This window comes from Misgurnus anguillicaudatus, unplaced genomic scaffold (assembly GCF_027580225.2).
Source record: "Misgurnus anguillicaudatus unplaced genomic scaffold, ASM2758022v2 HiC_scaffold_29, whole genome shotgun sequence".
Lineage (NCBI taxonomy): Eukaryota > Metazoa > Chordata > Actinopteri > Cypriniformes > Cobitidae > Misgurnus > Misgurnus anguillicaudatus.
The window spans coordinates 4,217,988-4,239,418 of NW_027395279.1; the positions used below are offsets into that span (position 1 = coordinate 4,217,988).

The 21,431-nt window shown below is 38.5% G+C and overlaps 2 protein-coding genes and 1 long non-coding RNA gene across 3 annotated transcripts; all 3 read right to left on the bottom strand.

Moving 5' to 3' along the window:
* Positions 1–17: 17 nt before the first annotated feature.
* Positions 18–10,331, bottom strand: LOC129436637 (cytochrome P450 2K6). The gene is made up of 9 exons (XM_055194872.2): positions 9,533–10,331; positions 7,457–7,619; positions 7,079–7,228; positions 6,669–6,829; positions 6,337–6,516; positions 5,724–5,865; positions 5,198–5,382; positions 3,169–3,310; positions 18–2,061 (listed from the first exon to the last, which is right to left on the bottom strand). The coding sequence occupies exons 1-9, from the start codon at positions 9,728–9,730 to the stop codon at positions 1,874–1,876; spliced, it is 1,509 nt and encodes a 502-aa protein (XP_055050847.2). The 5' UTR covers positions 9,731–10,331; the 3' UTR covers positions 18–1,873.
* Positions 10,332–13,979: 3,648 nt separating this feature from the next.
* On the bottom strand, positions 13,980–20,931 carry LOC141362866 (cytochrome P450 2K1-like). The gene is made up of 9 exons (XM_073865126.1): positions 20,688–20,931; positions 19,304–19,466; positions 18,992–19,141; positions 18,750–18,910; positions 17,065–17,244; positions 16,762–16,903; positions 16,486–16,670; positions 14,294–14,435; positions 13,980–14,204 (listed from the first exon to the last, which is right to left on the bottom strand). Exons 1-9 carry the CDS (start codon positions 20,889–20,891, stop codon positions 14,017–14,019), a joined length of 1,515 nt encoding a protein of 504 aa, XP_073721227.1. The 5' UTR covers positions 20,892–20,931; the 3' UTR covers positions 13,980–14,016.
* LOC141362868 (uncharacterized) lies at positions 14,579–16,310 on the bottom strand. Its single transcript, XR_012368429.1, has 2 exons — positions 15,406–16,310; positions 14,579–15,127 (listed from the first exon to the last, which is right to left on the bottom strand). It is a non-coding gene; the product is annotated as an uncharacterized lncRNA (long non-coding RNA).
* Positions 20,932–21,431: the final 500 nt, after the last annotated feature.

Below are 21,431 nucleotides of genomic sequence, written 5' to 3' on the forward strand. Positions count from 1 at the left end.
TGCATCTTATTGTTTTTTTATTTTGATTATGAATCAACCAAAATAAGCAAACATGATGTGTGTTGACAATAGTAGTTACAACAGTAGTGTCATTTTCATAGAAGAATTGGCTCATTTTTAAACCCTGAAACTGTAACAGCTAAAATTCCCATCATTTTGCTGAGGAAAATAACATCTCTTCACTCCAAACATTTTATTCTGTTTGATTATTTCCATATGAATATTTCGATTTGGCAAACTTTATCACAGACATACAAAAATTACAACACAAGCATATTTATTACATTGCTTTAACCTTATAAGTCCCTTGGTGTCAAAATGACCCCCAAGCCACTTTTCTTTAGTTAAAAAAAAATGGTTCCCTTCATCTCAGTGGAATAAGATTTTGTTACTTTTCTACATTATCTGTCACTATTCATATAAAAAACTGGGCTTGGCTCAGTGGTTCTTTATAACAAAAGAGGTCTTGGGGGTCAATAGAGGATATGCCTTGACGTCACATGCAGGAAGATGCCTCTTCCCCGAAAGAATGAGTGCCAAAACATTAAACAAAATGGCTGGGTTTTAAAAGAAAACGGCAGTATGACAAATTATTTTCAGCTTAAATTTAATTAAGTTGACCTTGACAGCAACCCTTAAACAACCATTAGTCCGGAGACCTTGGCTGCGTCCGAAACCGCGTACTGTATAGTTGGTACTGAATGAGATGAAGTACCTACTTACCGTTAAAACAGTAGGTAGTGTATAGTATGAATCCTGGTAGTATGAATGAGATTCGGACGTACTACATTCGCCTTGTTGCTACATCACTTGACATATGTCGTTATTACGTCATGTCATTCAGCCTATGCGTCGTCTTCTTCGTTGGTTAACTCCTCTCCCGGTGCATCATGGGATAGTGAAGTGTCCATCGTATGCACACTGCAAAAACTAACCGGAAGTAGTAGGTCATCCGGGTACTTTTCGCATACTGTTTTTCGAATACTATGTATTTGGACATACTACTTGCCACGCCTACTGCTTTTCGCGTACCATATAGTATGGAAGTAGGCGGTTTCGGATGCAGCACTTGGCATGTGACCAGACATCTCTTTTCCTGACATATATGTTTGTCCTGCCTAATACTACTAAACGATCACTACAAATTCTTGTTAAATCTGTTTGCACAGTCAACCAGACAACAACGTCGGTGTATGAATGTGTAAGTGAATGGGTGAATGTGAGGCAAACTTGTAAACCGCTTTGGATGGCCATAGGTCTGTTAAAGCGCTATATAAATGCAGTCTATTTACCTTTTCCCCCATTTTTAGAAGCCTTTTCCACGTTACATGCTAATGCTGTGGCTCAGCCTTTTTGCCACTCAGTGGACGTAACCACAGTCACTTTCGCCGAAGGTGACATCACGTGCATACCCTCTATATGACCCCAATTGAAAAATGAATGGGAAATACAAAAAACCTCAATGCATCCAGAATAAATCTGAAAATTTCCACACAGAAAAAAGGCCTTGTACTAGAGCAAAAATGCAATATAGAAAAGACATGCCCAATCACACACACACACAAAGGTATGACTGCCACAAAGAGCATTTTTTATAGAATTTGGCAAAAAAAAAGCCACAGATGCAGAACAAAGATGTGAAGTGGTGGGCTCTAATCATCATAACCACAATAGACAGTGAGGGGGACATGTCCTCTCCCCAATAATCAGAAATGTGATATTTTTAATATACATATACAAAATACACATATAGGCCTGAATGTTTTGCCTCCTCCCCCAAGTTCAAGATCTGGTTATGCTCTTATTGAATGGCATTATTCAGCTCCACCCCCTTGAAATCATAGCTTTGAGTCCATTTGCAGAGCCACAGAAATCAAAACCGTTTGACTGCACACAGTTTGTGAGGTGATGGATTCAATGTGAAGCCAACAACTGGAGTGAGATCCAATTCATCTTCAGAGACTCCAGGAGGAGGAGTGAAACGAAAATACTGAAGGAGAGAAGTGAAGAAGAGAAAAAGCTCCATCCGGGCCAAACCCTCCCCTAAACAAACTCTGCGGCCTGAGAGAGAGAGAGAGAGAGAGAGAGAGAGAGAGAGAGAGAGAGAGAGAGAGAGAGAGAGAGAGAGAGAGAGAGAGAGAGAGAATGATTAACAAATTAAGAGTTTGGTTCCAAAACGCAATAAATCCATTTTGACAAATTTATGTAAAAACGTGTTTTCTATACTAAGAAATTGACAAGATGAAAACCACTATTTTCTGTTACAAACTTTCACATAGCATCTTTAGGTTATAAAACCTAAAAAATTCAAATCCATAACTTGATTTTCAAAGATTTATTATAAAAACGAATTATTTTTTCCACAAAATGCAATAAATCCATGACAGTTTTTTATTTCAAAATGCTATAAATCTATTAAATCAATGTATAAATGTGCATTCATCTTTACCATTTTATATTCATTTAGTTGACTAGTGGTATACACTGATAAAAAATAAACATTAATGTCATTAATCAAAACACTTACTTTAACATTTTTCAAAGCGATCCGCTGTAAAATGTTTTGGTCCTGCTCGATTTTTGTTGACTTTGGGTAAAATAATGTAAAGTTTTTCATAAGATCCTCTGGGGTCAATGTGTTAGAATCAAATAAACTTCACAGATGCTGTCGGGAGAACAACCACCCGTCTCCCGAGTGCCTTAAGTTATTGGATGTTGCTGACTTACAATCTTTCCCGTCACAGAAAACAAACACAGGTTTATCAATACCATTAAAATATTATTTTGCTTTTGTTTGTTTGTTGATCACGAAGTACAAAGTAGATGAGGAAAACTAGGACTCTGTGTACTTAACGCGCCGCCATTGTTTGTTTACATTGCGTGGAATGGTGCGCTGTAATATGTGGAGTGGATTTATTGCGTTCTGTAGAAAATGAGAAGTGGCCTTTATTGCGTTTTGGGAAAAAAGGGAGAAAAGATGACAGAATAACACTGCGGATATTGGATTTTGCGTAAAATTAAGAATTTACTTTTAAATACTGACCTGATATAATACTGATTTTGGCAGTAACTCATTTTTTTCAAAAATGGCGTTTATCGCGTTTTGGAAGCAAACTCTTCAAATGATCAAAGTCACATCTATATGAGAAGCAATGAACTGAACTTTACCTGCAGAGAAGGGCAAGAAAGCATCTCGTTTGATAAAGTGTCCCTCCTCATTCAGAAAGTGTCCTGGATTGAAGGTGTGGGGCGTCTCCCACTCGCTTTCATCTTTCAACACAGTTATCAAAAGTGGGAACACACTGGTGCCCTGCACAACACAACACATCACATTTAAACTCAACTCATGTATTACTGGTGTGAACCCAAAACCAAAAGTCTAAATCTTACAATGCATACGTTTTCATTATATATAAATCTTCATGTTTTATTTTGAGTATTAACAGTATTTAAAGTGAATTATTAAATGTTTTGCCTTCTAAAATAATTCATTAAAAAAGTACATACACAGCAAAATCACCAATTTACCTATTTTATGTATTTTCTTGTTTATTTAGTAGGGGTAATGCGGGGTTAAGCCCGATTTATAGTCGTGCGTAAGTTATATGGCGTAGGCTATCCGTAGCCTATGCGTAGCTTTGCGTAGCCTGACGTGCACCTCGCAAATTTTTTTAAAGTGCATCAGTTCTACGCGGACCGCAAACGCTGTGATTGGTCCACCAGAGCCCCTCCCATCAGGTAAAAAAACTGCGTCATAGGAATTTCTGTTTGCGATGTTGAAAACAAAGATGAGCCAAGTTGAGGAGTGACTTAACTCAAACTGCAACAAAACTTGCTGTTTATTTACTTTCATCATTGCTGGTCTTCTCAAATCATACACAACAAGTTGCTGTTTCTTCTTCGTTTGTGGGTAAACTTGCCAAGCTTCTTCTTTGACGGTCGTGCTGCTACTGTGGTTAGACGATGCAAAAGTATAAATGAAAACCGACGCGGAACCTATGCCATCGCAGCTATGCTGTAGGACCTACGCACAACTATAATTGTAACACGGACTGTTTACATTGTTGCACAAGGTTGAGCGTTTTATTTCTCCTGTATTTTTTTCATGCTGCCAAAAGATGATCTCTCGCAAATTATTGTTTTTCCAGAGAGTTATTGATGAACGAGTGTTTTGGTGGCAAGCAAGTTAATTTTTCATCATATGTTTTTTTTTTCGGTTTCTAAGTTGGGTGTGTAAGATACCAAATCCAATGCTATGTCATATTAATCAGTGTCTTGTTGAATAAAACATAACATCATTTTGAAATATGTCTGCAGCTCTTAGCAACTTTTTTGGTGGGCTTGAAAATATTTTGACCGCTGTGTTACAACTAACCCCTCAGCACTTACAATATGAAAACCGCTAATGTTAGCGTTATTCTTGCCGTTGTTTTAAATAGGCTACACGCGAATGATTGCTGGCTGCCAACAAAATAAATGTGCCTGTCTTATCCAAAATCTTGTGTCAAATTTATTTTTGTTCATATCTTAAATATTGATTGAATAAGATCATGTCAAAGATTGAAATCATAACGAAATGAATGGCTAAAATCAGACTTTGATGCTCATTAACTCAGAATTTGATTTTTGAAACTGTAGTATGGTTATTACGGACTGGGTCATATATAAAAAAAATTGTCATAATTTTGCTGGTTTTTTGCAGTGTGAATTTTCAAACTTCTTAACATCAGCACAAAAAAAATGGTGCTGCAAACGCGCAATTCACGTATGCATTGTGTAAAACCAATTTTAGTAGTTATGTGTCTAAAATTGCCGAATGTAGCATCTATTTTCATATATATCTATGGTCGGAGGTGATACAAAAGAGTGGAGGCGGGACTCATTTGAATATTCATATCTATGTTCTGAACTGTATGATTGTGTAGAGGCTGATACTAATTCATATTCATAGATCCACGTATACTAAATGAGGCAAGGGTGTAGAGTTACATCCAAGCTATTTTAAAGCACAAAGAAATTACAGTGACAGGTAAAACTTTCACATATGCTATTATATGATGCTCAAAGATGAGTTTTAAGTGATAAAATGATCGACTACATGGGGACTTTAAATTACAATGTAAGTGTTGTGTTGGTTGGTTGGTTTCTTTGTTTGTTTGTGTTACAGTGTTGCACATTTTATGATTCAATGTCTGACCTTCTTGATGAAGTATCCATTAAGGTGAACGTCACAGGTGGTCTTGCGGGGGACACATATGGGAGCTATGCTGGCAAATCTCTGTACTTCATGGATCACAGCATCTGTGTAATGCAAATTCTTCCTGTCGTCCACCACAGGCTGACGTCCACCGATCACTCTGTCAATCTCCTCCTGTACCTTGGCTTTTGCCAGGAAAGCAAAGTTTACAACCAGCGAGACCACATATATATTCTGATGTGTTTCTCATCATAATGGTTACTACAGTGTGATTTTAAAATGAATGAAAGACTGTCGATTAATCAGCAACAAGGACTGTAACAACAGAGCTTCAATAAATAGATCAACCAAAAGTGAAATGGATTCAATATAATAGTCATATTGTAACTCACTTTGATGCTTAATCAGGCACTTAAGAAATTCAGCAAAAAAGTATAAGGGTGAGCAAATCATGACAGTATTTAATTTAATTTTGGTGAGCATTAATGTTTCTTTCTAAATTGATTCACTAAATTGATTTACAAACCTTGTATTTCAGGATATTTAGTTATTAGCAGAAGACTCCAGCGTAGTGTTGTACTCGTAGTGTCGGTACCAGCAGCAAACAGGTTGTTTATTGTATAAAACAGATTCTTCATATGGAAAAAACTCCCAGTTTCTCCAGAGTCCTACATAAATTAAATCTTTTTAGCATAAGATTGCTTATATAGTGGATTTACCATCTCTGATACAAATATACCAACACGATCTTACGGCAATATTGCTTTTTGCACCTGTGACAGTGGGGGTAGGGGTTGAGTTTAATTTTTGCTTTTTTTTATTGTGCATTTTTGTATAATTCACGTCATACAGATTCATACGAAATCACCACCACATTTACTGTGTATATATATATATATTTTTTTTTAATATAAAAAGTTACTTCTGGCAACTGGATGGGGTGTGTCCAGTGGTGCGACAAAGTTGAGAAAAGTTAAACTTTTTGCAAATGCTGAGCGACTACCAATAAGAGCGAAGCAGTGAAGTTCATGTCATTCGTCCTTCTACTGGAGTGGACGGTACCCATTTGTTTATGACATCCACATTTAGAAACGCCTTTTACTCCTTTGATTTCATCTATGTACATTAGTGCAAAATACCTTGTCTTGTTGTTGCCGTATAAGGAAAGACTCAGCAAATCCTCTGGGTTCCTGAGGGTTTAAAGTCTTCTTGAGATCGTGTAATATTTTGTCACTTTCTTTGTAGTTCTCCTGGAGGTTGTTTACTATACGCTGCTGATTCTTCACAAAAGGTCGAAGCCAAGGGAACAAGTTATAAAGCTAAAAGCAAGCAAAATTAAGTGAATCATAACAAAAACTTAAATTGTATTTTCCCTTTAAATAATGAACCAGTTTTTTCTAGAAAAATCGAACAGTGCTGTAAATAACTTTTGGTGTTTGTGCTATACAAAAATACTTTGAAGTAAAAATACCTGAATTGAAGCTGAACCTGTCAGTTTCATGTTTTCATATGCTCGATTTACCATTTCATGTAAGCGAGAGTCGCTGTAATCGAATCTGTTGCCGTAGACAATGGATGAGATGATATTTGATACAGCGAAACTCACGGGCTGTGATGAATCAAATGCTTTTCCTGCAATGGGGTGAACAAGACTCAATTTATCAACACAATCTCATGGTAATCCGTAGGTATTTTATGAGCTGGCTAATTCATACGCCCACGTTCATATGTTTTTATAGAATTTGCTTTCACTCCGGTGACGCTTGGGGTAAGGGGTAAGGTAAAATACTTCCGAATTCGTGATATCAGGCTAGACATACATACAAATACATTACAATCATATCACCATCTTGTCCATCCCAGACAGCAGGCCTACTGTACCTTTAAACGTCTCAAATTTTTCTTTTAAAAACTGAGATTCCGCAATGATTTTTTCCTCAATTTTTCTCTTTCCCATTCCAAAGTCTCGTAGGTTTGAGAGAGCAAAGCGTCTCATTTCTCTCCAGTTGTCACCATTGGAAAACGCAATCCCTACAGAGAAACATTTTTTTCATTAATCTATCAATTCAAACCTCATAACAAGCGATCTCCATTGAGCTATGCATGTGTCTTACAAAACTGTAAGTTGCTGCACCAGTAATATTGTATTAATGAAACTATTTTGGTCTGATGATCAGTTGCAAAGAAAGCTAAATTAAATGTTTTAATGCTGTTAAACAATAAACAACATTTTTTATTTTTATAAGACTGAATTCTTACCCATTCCCTGATTAAAATCATGAAATATAGGGGTGATATCTCTGTCTCCAAACTCCTCTGAAAGGTTCACAAGTGCCTGTTTGACGGCCTTGTATCCTGCCAATACTATGACTTTTTTGGGGCCAAAGTACACAGTGTAAACCGACCCATATTGTTTTGAAAGCTGTAATGCAGAAAAGATCAAATATACCAAAATGTGAGAAAAAGAGGCAAAAAAATGCAACAAATAAGAGAAATGCAATACTCATATGCACTTCATGCAGCGTAAAAGACACATAAAAGTTACTGTGATGATGTCAGCATTAACGCTCCCGGTACACAACCCTTAAACTCACCTGAGTATTAGACTACATTTCTCATATTCCCGGCGGCCCGCTGATTAGGTGCCAGCTGCAGCGTATGAGCAGGTCTATTTAACTTGGGACTTGGACACACTAACTTTGCCAAGTCTTGTTTGCCACTAGCAGCATTTCTGAGCGTTTCCCAGTGTTTGCTTTCTTGGTGTTTATTGGATTATTGCTGTTTGCCGCCTGCCCCGACCTTGGATTGGATTATCGATTACGACTGATTTCTGCCTGCCCCGATATTGTACTGAGTATCGTTCATGATTGCTTCTGCCTGCCCCGACCGTGAACTGTGTTTACGTTCATGCTTAACTGGAGTTGTGCTCTGTTTATCTACTGTTTGTTGTGTGCTTTCTACAATAAAGAGTTGCAAATGGATCCCCATCTGTCTGATTCGTCACAGGAGACTTCACCACAATCGGATCCAGTAATTTTAGCACAACTTACGTGCGAGCTCTCCTCACAGGCTCCCATCCTTGCGGCAACAGCACGGCTAACATCCCCTACAGAGGAACTAGTTCACTCTGTACAAGGCCTAAAGTTTGGATGAGTTTGTGACACTGGCCATTCGCATCGATAATTTGGTTCAAACCTGTGTATTCCTACTTCTGCCTTTGATCGTATGGAAGTACCCATCACCTAGACATGGCAAGTAGTGTTGTAGTACTCGAGACCAGTCTCAAGACCACTTTTTAAAGGTCTTGGTCTCGTCTCGGAATCGACTTTCATTATTCTTCAGTTTCAATTCATCATTACATATCGACCTGGTTCCAAAAACACCAAAGCTGATGCTCTATCACATCTGTTTAAAACTGTGCCCCAGTTTATTTGCCCTGAACCCATCATCCCCCCTCGTCATCATCATCATCATCATCAAACACAACGATGATGATGATGAGGAAACAGGATTCTATATATAAACTCTGGAACTTTATTCAAAACATACAACAATGACGAGGACCAGCTTCACATGACATTAACATTCAACGACTGACAAGGGAAAGACACATGAGGGCAGAATATAAAGGGTGAGTAATTATTTAAAGATAACAATGATCAGGTGAGAGAACTTAACTATAATGAAACACAGGTCACAGGTGTGATTAATAATGATGAAATAAGAACAAATAAACTAAACCAGATGATTAACAATGAACAGAAGAGAATGAAACACAAAAACCCTGACGAGATTAAAATCAGGGTTTAAAAGTAATGGAACAGGATTAAAGATAAACTAACTTTACTGTCAAATTAAAACCTAGATCGAAATGATGGTTTAAACGTAACCCTGGTGATTTTTAAACGAGGTTTAAAGTTTGGGGCAAAAAAATATCAAAAAATCCTTGATTTAAACCCGATTTAAGCCTAATTTTATTTAACCTGATGGTGAGCTGGATTTTCATTTTGGGAAATGTTTTCTGATTCTTTTAATATTTTGATAAAATCATTGCTGATTTTTATCAGATCAAGTTATATTTCAGTTGATATCTGGCAACCCTTCTGGCATCTGCACTTTAATCGTGGAAATTTGCTCTTGCATGTGAAACATGGATTGAAGAGAGGCTGCACAGGTATCCAGACTGAACAATTGCTGTTAAATTTAATGCAGATTTGAGAATCCACTGATTGAAAAATAGTTAGTCTTTATAAGTACATCACTATCTGTATGTCTTTTCACTGCAGCACAAATGAGTAATCATGTCATTCTGAATGTATTTACACATGATCTTACCTTGGTAAGACTCACGTGGGTTTGCTTCAGGTCCAGCATGAGCAGGTTTCCCAGCAGTGGTAATGGTTTGGGACCTGGAGGCTCTTTTTCTTCATTCTGAGAGCTGGAGCTGATGGAAAACAAATACATAAGCAAAAACAACAACACAGCAGCAAGTATTATACCTGTGCTGGAAATCTGCTGAAGAAACACTTCCATTATAGCCACAGTCACAGAAATGTATGTAACACCAGGACACGACTGTACTACTACTTATAATCAATGCAGTGGGAGGAGCCAAAAATTCCAGGACATAATCTGGACTGCTTAAAGAGAAATCTTGGCATACTTCCACCTAGAACAAAATTCAGAAGGTTACAGTGTTGTGAAATCAGTCTACATGTAATTTTTTCACGCTTCAAGAGAAAAACATTATTGTAAATGTAGTCCGTATGACTTGTGCATTGTATTCTGTGTCTGTTTTGTCAGTATGATTGCTCTTATAGACCACCTAAGATGCAAATCATTTTTCTATACATGTTTCTCAAACCATTCTTAATATTTCACCACAAAATCCAACATCTTCTATCCATCTTATAAAGTGGATCTTGGCTCCAACTGCAGATCACAGTACATATATGAATCCATCTGAATCTGATTGAGTAACTACTGTGGACTGTAGACCAGTGAAAGGCTTATGTTAAATATTGTGGAATAAAACCAACAATAAGTTACTTGCTCATCATTTTGACCCAGATATACTATTTGAGTTTTGTGCACTAAAGAAAACAAGCATGTGATTTTATTTTAATGGTTCAAAGGGGAGATTGCACAATACTTTTTTAAGATGTAACATACATTTTGGTGTCCCAAGTTTTACCTCAAAATACCCCATTGATAATTGATAATACGCCACTTTGTAGGTGTGAGCAAAAATGTGTCGTTTTTGCGTGTGTCCTTTAAAATGCAAATGAGCTGAAACACTGATCACCATAATGATGGTTTGTTGACCTCAATTGTGCTGTCAATTTTCCTAAGTTAACGGGTTGATCTTTTTCACATTTTCTCAGAAGCACTGGGGACCCAATTATAGCACTTATACATGGGAAAAGTCAGATTTTCATGATATGTCACCTTTAAAGTATAGCAATATGATAATAAAATACCATAATAAATCAGAGAATTATCTTTTTAAGATTAAGTGCAATAAACTTCATAATCGTTTGTTTTACAGATCATATATCTATTACACACTCGGTGTAAGTTACAACGTAGCCTAGTTTCAACGTAAATGAGCACTAGGTTACAACTTACGCACTACTAAATGTTTTTGCAATGCACCATTAAACTAAGTTTAAACGTAACTATACATTGTAACAAAATATTTATGGAAGCCTCTGTGCATGAATGACGGTCGGAATAAGATGTCAGCCAGATTAGATCACATCGACGAGCTCGTAATTGATCATGAAGAGCCGCAAGTTTGTCAACAAGTTTTACGAGACAAACATCATCCGTTGGATATTTATGATGAAAAAGAGAGGGAATAATGTGAATAACTGACTTGATAGCGTCTGATATTCAGCACGAGACAGAGAGAAATGGGGCTCTCTGCCCAAGCCTTGAAATGTGTGTTGCCTTACATTTTTTGCAACTGATTCGGTTTGTGACAGATGAGTTTAATTTGCATTTTTTTAATTTTGTTTTCTTTGTATCCATTAATAGGAATTTCTTCATGACTGAATTTTTTTTCCTTGTTTCTTTTCTCCTCCATGTGTGGGATAGATCGTTTCACGGGTTGTATTCAGGTCCAAGAAGGGTACTCAGAGGGGACACAAGTTTGTGATCCATCGTCATTCATCTAATTCATCTTTCAAGCACATTTAGCGGATTATTTTAACAAAGCCATATTTCTGAATGGCGAGAGGCTGAGATTAAGCACATTCGAAGCGAATATCATTATCTTATTTTTGACGGAGGTGGCGTTTAGCGACTTTTGCATGTGAGCTCTTCAAATATAATGTACTGTATGAGCTTTAACCTAAGTCAGTTGAAAATATATGCTTTTTTTCGAAAACAGAAAATTGTTTTTGGTAACTCATCTTTTTATTATCTGAACAGTTTGTTCACCAGAGCAGCTCTCACGTTGTCTCCTAACATTAACAGATCTCCTATTAATGGCAACAGTTTCTCCCTGCAGGTTCAATTCCCTCTCTTAGCGATCTGGAAACAGTGAACATGAGAATAACAACTTAAAGCAGGGATTAAAAACCTGATGAACTGCATTTAAAGCTGTATTTACAGAGAACAAAAGATGACAGAGAGAAAAGTTATTAAAGGTTTATATGTAATCTGGCGCAATACATAAAAAGGTGGAAACCTGTCAAAATCAGAATATTTCTTTATAGTTAAAGTCATAGAGCGCTTGACACAGTAGATTAAAGGATTAATTCACTCACAAATTAAAATTTTGTTATAACTTGCCATTGTTTTGCTCATCCTGCACAAACCAATGGCACTAATACTTCCCTTCAGTTTTAAATGACTTTAATTGAATGACCATATACCATATACAATTTTTGTGTTTTTTTAACTGACAGATGTGTTATTGCAGAAAAATATGCAGTGAGGGTGGAAAATAATAAAATAATTTTAAATTGTGATGACAATTTCTTTAAGAAAGACTTATTATTAAAATTGATTATTTATAATGTAGGTCTATACCTGTCATATATTAGCTGACACAAGATTGTTGTGTTGTTATGGCAGTGTGAGATGTAGTCACATGTCTTGGGGCAAACAAGACGAACAAGTTCTGCTCTGAACTCGAGCTCACAGCCCCAGATGATCGGTACCTTATCTTCACGATTTTAAACTCTTGGTTATTATGGTTAAAACACAAAGCTACGCACAAGCAACACTACTGACGTTGACGTGCTGACAGATAAAGTGAGGGGGGGTGTTGAATTTTTTATTTGTGGTTGTTACTATTTTGTTGTTACGGATTTAAACTCTCTATTAAATTCAAAGGATAAAACAGGAACACAAGGCAGGACAAAACTACACAGAATAACACTTAACATAGCGGGCGGACGCTGGGACCAGGGCGGAGCCCCGGGCAGAGGCTGGGACCAGTGGGAGCTGTGGTAAGAAGCTGGGACCAGGGCGGAGACACGGGGGGAGGCCATGACCAGGGCGGAGGCCGTGACCAGGGCGGAGCCGCGGGTGGAGGCTGGGACCAGGGCGTAGACTGTGACCAGGGCGGAGCCGTGGGCGGAGCCTCGGACCAGGGCGGAGGCTGTGACCAAGCCCACCCCACAGACACCAATGAAGTGTCCACCAGACTTGAGACAAACTGTCTGGTCTGAAAATTCACCAGAAACAATCAACATGGGAACCAATAAGAAAACAGATCTACAAACATAAGACTACAAGACAGAACAGGAAGTAGGAACTCAAATACAAACTAAAAGTCCAAAAAACAGAAAAGAACCGTTACAGTGGTATTTGTTTTGATTTAATTTATTTAGTTAACATTTTTTAGAAATGAAAAAATATACACTGCAATTGTATGGTTACATTTACTGGATCATGATCCTGCACCCTGTCTACCATACTAAAGTTCACATTCTAGACTTTATTTAAATCAATTATTTATCAATCTGTCAATTTTTGTCACAACATTGAGTTATATTTAGAAATTAAATGAGAGCTTATAAAACCTCTTTAGGAATTTGAGCTACCAACTTTCATCCGGGTTGCCAAATAAATGTCCTCAGAGAAGATCAAGCAATCCGCCTCACCAACATAAGCCTTAAGTTGGTGAACAGTAACAGATATTAATACTGATGGGTTTTTTTTTTTGGGGGGGGGGGGTTGTCTTGTATATGTTTTGGTCTTCTTACCTTCTAGACTACATTTTTGCAGGATCCCCATTTTAAAATAACAATGAATAACTTGCGCACCATAATATGGAAGCCCATTTCCGCCACATAAGAAAAAAACATGCCCTAGTAAATCATAATTATAAGATAAAAGAATCTGCTGCCATCAAATATATGTGAAAAAATCCTAATTATGAGATTAAAAAAGGCAAAGTTATTACTTTAAAAGTTAAAATTCTGAGCATGATTTTGTCTTATGAGGCAGGATGGGCTTCCATACAATACAAACATAGAAATAGGCTTTTGAATGTATTTCACATTTATTAAGCCACATTGTAATATTTTTTGTTGTAAATTTCAGATTTGTAGGCTTTTCATATTGACATTTTACCGTTGATCTTAATTTTTATCATACATACATCCTACTGTAATATAAAATGGCATCCCACCAAATGTATCAAATATAAAATAGGTTAATCTACTGAAAGCATAACCTTTACAATGAAAAGCAATAAAAGTAGTGTTGCGCACACAGATTTGGCTAATAATTTCCTTCATTATTTACAATACATATTTTTAAAAAATCTGTTAAAATCAGTTTATCCTTATGCGCATCTATATTTAGGAGCGTTTGACAGCACACAGTTTGTGTGGTGATGGATTCAGTGTGATTCCAACGATTCCTTTGAGATCCAGTTCATCTCCAGACACTCCGGGTGGAGGAGTGAAGCGGAAGATCTGAAGAAGGGAAGTGAAAAAAAGAAAGAGCTCCATCCTGGCCAAACTCTCTCCTAGACAAATCCTGCGGCCTGAGAGAGAGAGGGGGGAGAGTAAGATTGCTCAAATTTATACATACTGCATATGCACAACATCTTGTCTGGTGTAGATTTGAAAGTACCTGCAGAAAAGGGCATGAAAGCGTCGTTCTTTACAAACTGGCCCTTCTCATCAAGAAAGTGTTCTGGATAAAAGCTGTGTGGTTTCTTCCAAACACTTTCATCCCTTAATACAGACGTCAACAGAGGAATTACAGTGGTACCCTAGAAAACAAACAAAAGACCAAATTGCAACATGTAAATGTCACAAGTCGGGGTGGACCCAGATGTAAATAAGGTCACGCCCCTTTCTCCACCTCGAGGAGATTCCCAAAGCCACCCCAATGACCAGACACACAAGGTAAGCATAAATTAAAATGTACTTTATTTAATTACTTAAAAATGATAAATAGGGAAGGGAAAAAGGGGGTCTTAAAATAATGGCCACTCTAGGCTCTCCTCCTTCACCACCCACTGGATCTTCACACAGTCCATTCTCTTGGCGTGCATTACTCGTTCTCCTTTCTCTCCACAGGTGGCCGCTGGGACACAAAAACACTGTTAACTTGGATTTTGAGTATTTCTCACCGGCTCTGCTGTTTATAGCTCTCTGGGTAGGTATCACTTTACTCAGTCTGTTTTCTTAATGTACGCTCTCGTTCTCCTTTCCCTCCACAGGCGGCCACTAGGACACAAAACACTGTTACGTGGGCTTTGGATGCTTCTCGCCTGCTCTGCTTCTTACAGCTCTTGATAAGTATGGTTTCCTCCATAGGTCAGCAGAGGGGCGAAGGTCACACACCACCTCACCGGGTCGAGCGCTGCCCTATCTCCACTGCCCGTCGGGCGATCGAATCCCGGACAGGGGCGCCCCTTTGTAGAGACCGCGGGGGCGGCGGACCCTCTCGCCTCCGACTCTGCGACAAGGACAGACACAGGTAAGTTTGCACCACGAATATTTCCAATATTGTACTCACAGTCACTGACAGCTCTTGATCTGCGTCCCTTCACACTCCAAAACAGCACACTGCGTATGGTAGCTGTAAATTTCTGAGGTCGTTAGCCTCTCCGTCCTCTGCCCAGTAGAGGGAATGGATGGTACGGGGCTTCGTCTGACAAGACACACAGCAACCCACAGCAAATACACAGCACCACTCCAACGTGAAAAGCTTATTAATTGCAAAGTCTCACTCACCACACTATAAGTGTACACAACAAAGGAAACGCCCGGCGTCCTCCACTTCACTTGGGCTGAAATAAGGGCGATGGAAATACGCCCAGAATAGTGTTTCGTTGCTGTGGCTGCTTGGATTGACGCTTCTAACGGCTCACCCACCACGCTGTTTCAGGGGCAGGGCCGCCCTCCCTCTCCTGGAGGTATCCACACAATTTCACAGGTTAGTTTTACATGTGCTTAACACAAGAGTGATACTCACAGCGATCCTCCTTTATTTATGTTGCGCCACAAAGTCGGTTTCCTTCCCGCTTTACTCTTTTAAATGTGCCCCTCAGACCAATGTTTCTTCTACCCGTAGGGTTTTCCTTTAACTCCAGCGTTTTCACCGCAGACTGCAGCGAGAGAGGGAGAGAGAAAATATAGACAGCCACCACGTCTATCACGAGCACAGCTCCGTTCCTCTGCACACACTAAAACAAACTTGACAGCACAATGCTCCCTTCGGGGTGCTCCTTTTCTCCACCCACGTATCGTCTTCCTTTCGCCCCAGACAGCTCCTGTCTTCTCTCCGCGCGCTCCAAGCGCAGCCCGGATCAACAGAGCCTGCGGGCTCTTCAAAAGGTACGTATTTACTGTTCCTGCCCTAGGTAGAGGAGCTTTCCCCGCGTGCCTCCCTTCTCGTGCCCGAACTCCCCTTCTTGTGTTTCAGCAGAGCTATTTATTTCAACCGGCCTCCAATCCTGTTTCGCTGCCTTAATCCCTCTCACCTGCAGCTCGTCAAGCCCTAATTCCGTCGTCCTGGCAACCAGGAAGTGAGAAGGTCCGTCCTCATATATGGCCCGGTGGGGAAACTTTCCGGGCGGAACCAAAACTTCCCGAACTTTGGTTCCGCCCTTAAAAAAAAAGATTGTCACCTTGTGACATAAAGACTTTGCTCTTGTAAGTGTTCCTACTGTAAGCTACTTGAACCCACTAGGATTGGGGAGACAGGTGCTCTTTAAAGGACTCTAAAGGATTCAGTATATGTTGCTATAGCAGCTCTTGAAATAAGAAAGTGAGCTTTTACCCACTAGCTGCACAAATATCTTTTTGACTGACCTTTTTGATGAAATATCCATTGAAGTTCACATCACAGCTGGTCATATGTGGAAGATTCATTGGCACGATGTTGGCCAGTCTCTGTACTTCATGGATCACAGCATCAGTGTAAGGTAAATTCTTTCTGTCGTCCACTATAGGCTGACGTCCACCGATCACTCTGTCAATCTCCTCTTGAACTCGATCTGCATATAAACACAGCCCATTATTGATCCTTCAGAAATAAATTCAGCCAAACTGAGGAAAGTCTTTATACCGTATTCTGTGTTTTTTTACCTTGGATATGAGGGTATTTGGCCATAATCATCAGACCCCAGCGCAATGTTGTTCCTGTAGTTTCAGTACCAGCAACAAAAAGACTTAACACAGACATGAGAAGATTATCCTGATGGAAATGTGAGTCCTTCTTGTTGGATTTCTGACAAACACAAAATCATTCATTTTAGGAACTCCATGAGTCTTCAAAGTTCTATCAACTAAGCCAATCCTGCATCTGTTTGTGTAAGTGACTATTTCCTAACTTCCTTCTTTACAAAAAAATATGTTTAGCATGTTAAGGAAAATGCTGTAAAAACATACCTCATCGCTCTGTTTTCGGATGAGAAAGGAGTCAACAAATCCTCTGCTGTCCTGTGGATTCAGGGTCTCTAACAGCTCAGAGGTTAACTGTGTTACTGACTCTAAGTTTTTTTGAGTATTTTTCACCATAGCCTTTTTGCTGTTCAGGAATGGACCCAGCCATGGAAATGTGTTATACAGCTACAATAAGAGAGTAGAGACAAACAACATGAATAGTAGAATTTTTGTGACAGCTACAAAATTCAACGATTTGCGCAAAAAGATTACATATAAAGTCAATGCAAAGACGTGAATAGACGCGAATAGGCGCGGGCAATGCAAATGACGCGAATTGGGCGCCACGATTACTGCAAAAACAATTTTTGATTTGATTTAATGGTTTATTTAAAAGGGGACAGCGCAATTTCATAAAACACATGTACAAACATGGTTAAAAAAGCCAGAATTAGCCAAAAGTCTATTTTTCATCCGTAGTCCCCTGGCCAAGATGTAAAAAAGTAAGACACATATAATACACATATAAAAATATACACTGTTATGTTTACACGTTTGTAAGGCTCTATTAACCACTCTATGGGTGGCGCTAAGAGGCTAGCTAGCCAACCTCCACTAAACACCAGAAAAGAAGATCACACTCATGTTAAGCAGAGGCTCTGCTTTAATGCTAATAATGTCGTAAATAATGTTAAATTTCTTGCAAAAACCAATCGATTGGCTTCACAAGACGTTATTACAGTATGTCACCAGGAGTGGTGTGGATTACTTTTGTATTAGAGATATCTGCTTTTTGAACTGTCAAAGTAGTGAAAACCCTTGACTTGCATTATAGTTGGTTTCATTGGACCCACGTGCATTGTCGCGGTTACGCATCTGGTCGGAACTTAACTTCCGTGGCCGGTTGCATAAAACTTCATGAATTTTTTCTTCAAGCCTGATAATAAATGTTTTCAGTATGTTACATAGAAAGGTAGATTGGTCTAATTTAAATCCAAATAGTAAGACTGATTAGCCCTAACTAATCGCTAGTTAGTCAGAATCATTCTTAAGACGCAGTCTTAATGTCACGGCTATATTTATGCAACCGGCCACCGGTCTCTGTTTGTTTATTAGTCTGACTGAACTCTGGAACAAATACCTCCTTGAAAATAACTAATGTTTTGGTTTCCTAAAGACAGAGGGAGACGGTGATCATGAATCACCACTATATGAAGGGAGGTTTGTAGTTAACATTGTATATGTAAGGAATAATTGACGACGGGCCATTGAATTATAAGAAGATAATGCACACCAAGGTGGTAATGCGGCACGACGCAAAGCAGGTGTGCATTATTTTCAAATAATTCAAAGGACCGGAGTCAATTATTCCACTCTGGTGCCAATTTTTAAGACATTTAACAAGTTAGGTGTGCGGTTTACAGAAAAATAATCAACACCCATAGAACATTTCTCGGCCAATCAGAATGCAGCATTCAACGGACCCGTGGTATAAATTAATATAGTACACATTTTACACAGTAACGTTAGCTTGGTGTTGTTTTTTAAACGCTTTAGCTTTCAAACAAAGATGTAAAAGTGCAACTTTTAATGCAATATTGTGGTAAATCACCTTTTATGGCTCATATATATATTATAGTAAATGGCAACAATGCAATTTAAATTATTTTAAAATGATAGATCGACCCTACCAGCATAGAAACAGATCCACCAATCCAAACGTTTTTATTTGCCCTGTCAACCATTGCTGTGAAGCGAGGATCAGTGTACTCAAATCTGCTGCCGTACACAATAGATGAGATGATGTTTGATACAGCGTAGTTCACGGGTCGAGTAGTATCGAATGCTTTTCCTGTCAAAACAAACAAACTCTCTCAATGAATCTTATAAAGTACAAACATGACTTCAGATGTCCATTTGTGTATTGTCGTACCTTGAAATTTCTCAAACTCTTCTTTCAGATACTGAATTTCCTCTATGATTTTGTCTTCACATCCTCTCTTGCCCATCCCAAAGTCACGCAGGTTAGTCAGAGCGAAGCGTCTCATTTCTTTCCAGCTCTCTCCATTGGCAGAGATGATCCCTGATCAAAACACAAACACTTATTCTAGTATAAATACTACATTCACACATACCCAGATGATTGGTTGGAACATTGCCTTTCATTTGGGAGAACTCTGCCCTTATAAAGGTACACTATATGGTCGAATGCACAGTGAATACTGCAAATATACGTTCTCCTTACCACATCCTTTATTAAGTAGTTTGAAAATAGGTCGAATATCTCGATCCCCAAACTCTTCTGCTCGGTTCACGAGCGCCTCTGTAATCGTTTTGTATCCAGTCAAGACCACAACTTTATTGGGACCCAAAAACACTTGGAATATGTTTCCATATGTTTTGGAAAGCTGGAGGTTACAGAGTAAAACATGAGGAAAGAAATCTCTAACATATGCCCTTATTCTTGTTAACTCATTCCCCACCATTGACGAGTTATCTTGTCAATTAAAGGGATAGTTTGGCCAAAAATGATATTAAACACATGATTTACTCACCCCCAAGCTGTCCGAGATGCATTTGTCCATCGTTTTTCAGACAAACACATTTTCCGATATTTTAGAAAATGTTTTAGATCTTTCAGTTGATTAAATGTGAAGTTACGGGGTCCACGTCCTTCAAGTCCCAAAAAAATGCGCATCCATCCTTCACAAAATTAATCCAAACAGCTCCAGGATGATAAATAAAGGTCTTCTGAGGGTAATCCGCGCGGTGTTGTTGTAGAAATATCCATATTTAAAACTTCTTAGACTCCATCTTAGACTCCTCTGTATTCAGGAGAGAGTATTATCGTAGTTTACGCACTTTCTTAGTGACGTATGACAAATTTGGAGGGCGGGGGCACAGAGCAGCAGCAGAGTAGCCTCCGTACGCTGCGTAAAGCCCTGATCTTGAATGCGGACGCGACTAAGATGGCAGCATTACCGGAAGCGAGTTTTTTTTTTGTTTATAAAGTTTTAAATGTGGATATTTCTACAACAAAACTGCACGGATTACCCTCAGAAGGCCTTTGTTGATCATCGTGGAGCTGTTTGGATTTATTTTGTGAAGGATAGATGCACACTTTTTGGACTTGAAGGACGTGGACCCCATAACTTCACATTTGATTAACTGAAAGATCTAAAACATTTTCTAAAATAACTGAAAATGTGTTTGTCTGAAAAATGTTGGACATATGCATCTCGGACAGCTTCGATGTGAGTAAATCATGGGTTTAATTGTTTTTTTTTTTGTGGCTGAACTATCCCTTCAAGAGAAAACATTTGCATGAAAAATGCAATTATTTCAGCTTTTTGCTAAAAAATATTTTTCAAGAAACACAACCATATTTAAGAGTTTATAAGTAGAGAAAAAATATATAGATAGGAAGCAACATTTTTCACTTTTTTAATTGTTTATTTATTTATTGTTTGTTTGAAAGTAAAGTCATTTGATAATTGTTTATTTAAAAAAATTTAAAGAAAGTTTTCCTGTAAGGCATTTTGTGAAACTTTTATGAAAATCACAAAAAATGGTGACGAGCAACTTTCAAAAAAAAAAGGGCAGGTGGGGAATGCGTTAAGATGTCTCACCTCACAGAGAGAATCAAAAGGTCTTTCCAGGTCCAGCGTCAGCAGGTTTCCCAGCACTGGAAGTGGTTTGGGTCCTGGTGGATCTTTTCCTTCTTTTTGAGATTTGAAGTTAGATGAAAGCACATATAAAACCAAAAACACAAGCAAGGCAGCCAGTAATGTACCACTGCTGGAAAACTGCAGAAGTGTCTCAAAAACAGCCATCAAAAAATCTGAGTGCGTGTGCTGCACAGGAATCTCTGAACGTGTACCTGCTGCATTTACACGTTTATAGCAGATACAGGAGGGAGGGACCTTGTGTAAATCTAGGGGAAGTTATTTTCCAAAACAAATAAACAATAAGAACAGAGGGCTGGTACGATCGTGCCAGCATTTCGATAACAACACCTTTTGATGAATGATTAAACTTCTTCAGCTTGTTCAACAAGACAACAAAAACATCGCCTAAAGCCATAGCTACAAAAGTGTAACATATTTGCACACATATAATTGCTTATATATACAGTACAGTATACTGTACATACATACTTGATTCGTAGATAATGTGATATTTTCTAAACTAGTTAATCCATGTGAATGTGTGCACTTGAACTCTGACCCACAAATTTACCTTTGTCCCAAATTTGGTCTGGTAACATTTTGGACTGTCATCTATATGTGTGCCAAATGCCATAATTTTCCTACGTACGCTTCTATGGGTTTCAGGGCTTGACCTCTAACAATAAGAACTTTCTGGAATAAAAA